Here is a 6,388-nt window from a genome sequence, read left to right as displayed (position 1 = left end):
GGGTTCAGGCAGTTCTCCTGCCTCAGCCTCCTGAGTAGCTGGGATTACAGGCACGCACCACCATGCCCAGCTAATTTTTTTTTGTATTTTTAGTAGAGACAGGGTTTCACCCTGTTGACCAGGATGGTCTTGATCTCTTGACCTCGTGATCCACCCGCCTCGGCCTCCCAAAGTGCTGGGATTACAGGCTTGAGCCACCGCGCCCGGCCATTTTTGTATTTTTAATAGAGTCGTTGCCCAGGCTGGTCTTGAACTCATGGGCTCAAGCACTCTGCCTGCCTTGGCCTCCCAGAGTAATGGGATTACAGGCATGAGCCACCACACCTGGCCTGGCCTGGGTGCCTTTTAACTGGTTATCTATCTGTACTGTTATTGCTCAGTAGTCTAAGTGGGTGAGATCAATTTCAGAATTTCTCCAGTTAAATGTGTGCTTGTGGTGAGAGCAGAGTGTCCCTGGTCCCTCCTGCTGCTTTTTGCTCTGGTTCCCAGCTTGTGCCTGGTGCAACTTCTTCTTTGTCCAGGACAGATTTACTGGAAGTTTCTTTAGAGTCAGTGCTTTAGGGCTTTGGTCTTCATCCGGGGGCTGTACTGTTTGTCGCCTTCTCATGCTTGCTTTGCAGGCCTGGTGGCTAATGTTGCTTGCATCGGCTTGCTGCTATTGGGGCCATCTGTAACCTATGTCAACTCTGGATGTTTTGAAGTTCAATGTGCAATAAAAAGTTCATTAAAATATGTGGAATCATGAAAATAAGGTTACAGAAATGTTAACAAAGGATCATTTCCTGCTTCTTGTACTTTTCCTTTTTTAAAAATGTATTTCTCTGAGAAATTTATGTCACCATTAAAACCATGGAAGAGTTTAGGAAGGACACGCCTGGGTCAAGGAGGGTGATTCTTGAGGAGGTATCTTGGCAGAGCCCCAGCCAGTTTTCTTAATTGAGAGCTCAGGGTTTAAAGGGAGAATTTAAGCCAAAAATCTAGGTTTCTTATAACTAACGGTTTGAATCCAGCATTTTTTTTTTTTGAGGCAGTCTCACTCTGTCCCCCAGGCTGGAGTGCAGTGACACAATCTCAGCTCACTGCAAGCTCTGTCATCTGGGTTCAAGTGATTCCCTGCCTCAACCTCCCAAGTAGCTGGGATTACAGGCATGCGCCACCATATCCAGCTAATTTTTTTGTATGTTTAATATAGACAGGGTTTCACCATGTTGGCCAGGCTGGTCTCAAACTCCTGACCTCAAGTCATCTGCCCAGCTCGACCTCCCAAATTGCTGGGATTACAGGCGTGAGCCACCGTGCCTGGTCCTAGCATTTTAAACAGGATGACTGTCAATGGATGGAAGCAGCCCATGATTGTGCAGGGTCTACAGCCAGGTAAGGAATTACATGTGTAATGACATATGGCAGATGTCTCTTGTCCATGTGAAGTGGCTGGGGAGGAAGAGAGGAGAGAAGAAAGTAAAGAGAAGGAAAGGTTATAGGGTGCCTCGTGGAACCATCAGTGGCTTGTCCGCTGCCACACTGGCTCACTTTCCAGTCATGACCTTCTGGCATGAGCAGGGGTCAAGAGCCAAGCCTCAAGGGTATCCTAGGATCCGAAACCCTGCCAGTAGACCAGCCCCTGGCATGAGCTTAGGGTAAGGGCAGTAACCCATCCTCACAGTACCCCTGCCTGGCCAGCCACAGAGAGGCATTTGACAAAGAGGAAAGTCCCTTGGAGCTCAAGGTGCTGATTTGACAATGACCAAGTGTACTAGGACACTGCAGAGGTTGGCCCATCCAACTCCCTCATTTGAGTTGACTTTGTTAAGGCCAGGCTCCAGTTTGTAGGAGAGCTAGGCTTCTCCCCGCATACCATGTGGCCTCCTCGAGGGCTCCAGTTCTGTCGAAGGATGTGGGGACTCCATCCCCAAGCCATGGATGGTCACTCCTGGTAAATACATCCTCTTCTCTAATGACAAATGGTGTCACCATCAGCATCTTTACTGCTTGGCAGCCTGTCTCCTCCACCAGTACATGCGCTGGCATAACATGTCCTGGGATCCCAGGCAAAACACGGAGAGGAGCTCCTCTTATGGTTTGACTCCGTGAGCTCCTCTTATGGTTTGACTGATTTTTAAGCAGGCCTTTTGTGGGGAAGGTTCCATTTTTTCTTTTTTTTTTTTTTTTTTAAGTTTTCATTTTTGTAAGGATGGGGTCTCGCTGTGTGGCCCAGGCTGGTCTCAAATTCCTGGCCTCAAGCTATCCTCCTGCCTCAGCCTCCCAAAGTGCTGGGATTACAGGCATGAACCACCACATCCAGCCAGGTCCCTCTTTTTTGCAGGTCCTCCATGTTTGGGCATTGGGGGTGCCCACACATTATACACAACCAGCCCCTGCATCCTTGCTGTCTCCTATTTTTTGGGGGGGCAGATATCCCTAGAGACTCACTCACTTTTATGAACATTTAATTACTACTCATGTTTAATAATAAACAATTACGTGATCATCACTGACTTTCAGCTAGTGGGTCACTATGTATATACTTAGCAGCTGCTAAATCTTAGTCCTAGCAATGACGGTCCTGTATCCTCCCAAGTGACCGCGAGGACCTCAACAGCTTGGACATCTAATAAACAGCACTGCGGGGTTTTCAGGCCACCACCAGCCAGCTCTGGTCACTTTCAGACTTACCCTCTCTCTTTCAACCTGGCTGTGGCTGAGCCTCATGAGTTCTGCAAACCTCTGCTCATAGAAGTGAAGCAGCAGCACCAGGTACAAGCCTGTATTCACCAGCTCGTTTTGTGCCTACAAATGGAAAAGCAAGCTCTTCAGTTCATCTGTAAAATAGTCAAGATCTAAATTGTGGGGTGCAGGGTAACAAGGCTAAGAGGTGACAAGAACTGGGACAAGAGCCCAAGCTCCAAGGCAAGGGCTGTTCTTGGGGACTGGAAGACAGAGCAGGGTAGCGGCCAGGGCAGCCACTCCCTGGGGATTTTTTACTATCTAGTGTGGGTGCTCTGAGAATGTTCCATTTTTCAGGCTCAATCCCGTTCCACATTTATTGAGCAGTTGTATACGCAAAGCCTTGAGCTGGATGTTGTGTGGAACACAGGGCAAAAAGCCTCAGCACTTCCTGCTGGGACTGCATCACCTGGTGTGCGGGAGAGAACTTCATCCGTAAACAGCTCCAATACAAGCTGGATGTGTCAAGTGCTACAACAGAGATGCACCAGGCCGTGTCTGTAACGTCCTCAGCAGTCACAGATGTCCCCTCATTTGCCCCCATCATGCCATCGTTCCCCAGCCCCTAAGCATTTGTCTTGATCTTGCGTACCACTTTTTGTACTTGTTAACGTTTCTGGTTTTTTCTTGAGGAATGGGCTGTGTTTTTTCTCGCTGGTGCTCAGAGCAGGTGCTACACAGGGAGGATGTGATGGTCTGGCTGGCCTCGGTGCTTCTTTGTCCTCAGCACCATGGGTTTTGCTGCAGAGAGTGGCTATGCTCACTCTAGACCCTTCATAGACCTTCCATACATCAGTGGTGTTGGGAACGTCTACTCCTCTCCCTCTACAGGGGAAGAAGTGGAAGGCCCTGTAAGTCCCCATCTTTCCCCTGAGTGGGGGTCTTGGGATGGGCCAGGCGGTGCTCGCAAAGCCACCCAGCCCCCAGGGACTAGGGTCCCCAGCAGAGGGCATGGACCTTCCATCACCCTTGGGAAAGGTTGCAACTGTGACTCTGTTGGCCCGGGATAACGGAGCGTGGGCATGAATGACACAGCACTCGGTGTCTCATCTGCCTTCCTCCTGCAGCAGTGCGGGCGTCACATCTCCCCATTCTCATTAGATCCCGGGCAGCTCAGGAGGTTGGCACAGAACTCGCCTCTCCCAGGACCAAGCAGCTGCCAGAAAAGGCGCAGAAGTTGAGCAAGGATGGATATGCACTTCCTTCTGAATCGGGCCAACTCTGGAGCTCGGTGACAGCTAGCCCTGAGGTCACTGCTGCAGGCCTCCCCACCATTCTACAGACCCATCTTCGAAGTCCCCAGTCCTCTGTCCTTAGTGGTTAGCCTCCTATTTTTAGCCTTTGGTCATGTTTTCTGTGCTCTGCTGACCTTGGCCTAGAGCAAGCAGAGAACAAGTTGCTTGTTTGCACTTTTTCTGCAGAGTCTTGCTGTCACCCAGGCTGGAGTGCAGTGGTGTGATCTCAGCTCACCGCAACCTCCGCCACCCAGGTTCAAGCAATTCTCCTGCCTCAGCCTCCCGAGTAGCTGAGATGACAGTCACCCAGCTAATTTTCTAATTTTTGTATTTTTAGTAGAGACAGGGTTTCACCATGTTGGCCAGGATGGTCTCGATCTTTTGACCTTGTGATCCACCCGCCTCAGCCCCTCAAAGTGTTGGGATTACAGGTGTGAGCCACCATGCATGGTCATTTTATTTTATTTTTGAGACGGAGTCTTGCTCTGTTGCCCAGGCTGTACTGCAGTGGTGTGATCTCGGCTCACTGCAACCTCCGCCTCCCAGTTTCAAGCAATTCTCCTGCCTCAGCTTCCTGAGTAGCTGGAATTACAGGTGTGCCCCACCACACCTGGCTAATTTTTATATTTTTAGTAGAGACGGGCTTCACCATGTTGGCCAGGCTGGTCTCAAACTCCTGACCTCAGGTGATCCACCTGCTTTGGCCTCCCAAAGTGCTGGGATGACAGACATGAGCCACTCTGCCTGGCCACTTTTTCTGTTTTAATTGCCTCCTCTTGCCCTCCCCGTGAGTCTGTGCCTGCCTCCGACTGTCTTGCCAGCCACCTCTTCTGAGAAGTCTTCCTCGCCTGGCTTTTAGCTCCTTCCCACCAACCAAGCCCTGGCCTTCGCTTGTCTTCCTCGGACCTGGCTTCCTCCTGCAGAAGCTGCCCGTGGTTTTCTCACCAGTGCTCTTTGCCAGCCAGCCTTTGTGCTCGAGACACTCGGATGCATAATGGCAAATCAATCAGCTAGAAAATGGCTTGCAACTATCAGGTTTGTCAAAGCATTCAGGGAAATCATTTACTTTTTATGACTCAATAAGGCCCAGAGGCATGCAGATGGGAAAATATCCACTAATGTTTTCTGCAGATAATTTGAAAAGTCACTTCTAGCAGATTGTGTCTTTCTCTGGTCCGTGGGAGGGAACCTGTCACACGGCACCATCAATCTCGCCGGCTCAACAAAGGGGCTCAGCCCACCAATCAGAGCAGGCATGTGATAGTCAACTCCGAGTCAGCCTTTCTGCTCCCAAGCCACAAGTGGGAGGGATGTGTTAACTGAGTTCCACCTCGCTTGTCCGGAGAGGGCCAAATGAAGGAGGTTTTGGAGCAGTGCTTACTGGAGCCAGGGCCGATGCACCCCTCTGTCCCCATCACATCGCATTTTGACTCCCACGTGGAGTTCCCTTTGTGCACCAGACTGAAGGGCATGGGGGTGGCATGAATAGGAGGGGACGGGGACATTAAAGGGGAGAAGGCTTGTGAATCTGTGCACAAGCGCTCCGGAGACCACGGCCCACCCGCTAGTTGTTTTCTTCATTTTGCTAATATTCATTTAGGCCAAGAGACTTGCTACTGATGGAAATTCTCAATATGATCCACTTGAAGAAGATGACAGCCTGGCGCTGAACGTTCTATCAAGTCTTCAAATATGTTCAAGAGATGCTCCCAGGTATAAGGGTGATTTGGTGACTGCGTGTGTCTGAGGACATCTGTCCTTAGATGGAGCCAGGGCAGGCCTGGGCTTCAGAGCAGTGACAGCCTGAGGCTCACAGAGACGCTCCTGTGCAGTAGTGCAAGGATGGGTGGGGTGTGTTCCCATGCCCTGTGAGCTGGGGCCATGGAGGGCGCCTTACCTGGAAAGTGCACCGGCTAAGGTGGGCAGTGTAGGGCCACCGGACACTGACTCTAGGCAGAGTTTTAACTGTGCAGGGACAAAGTGACTCAGTGTGTCATGGAGGAGAAGTAACCTCTGTTCTGCCCGTTTCTCCAAAGCGTGATAGTCAGATAAGCTAATATATGAGAGGTCACAAAACAGATACATCCTACAAGAGGCAAGATGTAAAGATAGGGTTCCAGGTAGACTGTGTGGGCGTAAGATCTGTGAGGGCAAGGCCTGCATCTATTTGTTCCTGAGTCCTAGTGCCTGGCCCAGTGCCTGGTATACTGTGTGTGCTCTATAAATCCATGCACAGATGAAGCAATGAGAACAAAATGCATAATTGTGGTGGATCAGACAGTGACCCATTCAGCCACAACTTTTGAATCTAGTGGCTCCAGCTTTAACATGCATCAGAAAAGCCAGGCGCGGTGGCTCAAGCCTGTAATCCCAGCACTTTGGGAGGCCGAGGCGGGTGGATCACAAGGTCAAGAGATCGAGACCATCCT

General features: G+C 50.4%; 1 protein-coding gene across 1 annotated transcript in view; it reads right to left on the bottom strand.

The window, feature by feature from the left end:
* Positions 1-6,388, bottom strand: part of MARCHF10 (membrane associated ring-CH-type finger 10) — a 101,717-nt gene that overhangs the window by 5,976 nt on the left and 89,353 nt on the right. Inside the window, exon 9 of the mRNA XM_037746023.1 lies at positions 2,674-2,787. Coding sequence (XP_037601951.1) covers positions 2,674-2,787 — 114 coding nt within the window. The remainder of the gene's footprint in view (positions 1-2,673; positions 2,788-6,388) is intronic.

The sequence above is a fragment of the Cebus imitator genome, unplaced genomic scaffold (assembly GCF_001604975.1).
Source record: "Cebus imitator isolate Cc_AM_T3 unplaced genomic scaffold, Cebus_imitator-1.0 Scaffold217, whole genome shotgun sequence".
Lineage (NCBI taxonomy): Eukaryota > Metazoa > Chordata > Mammalia > Primates > Cebidae > Cebus > Cebus imitator.
Note: the sequence above shows the minus strand (reverse complement) of the source record. Positions and strands in the feature narration are given on the sequence as shown.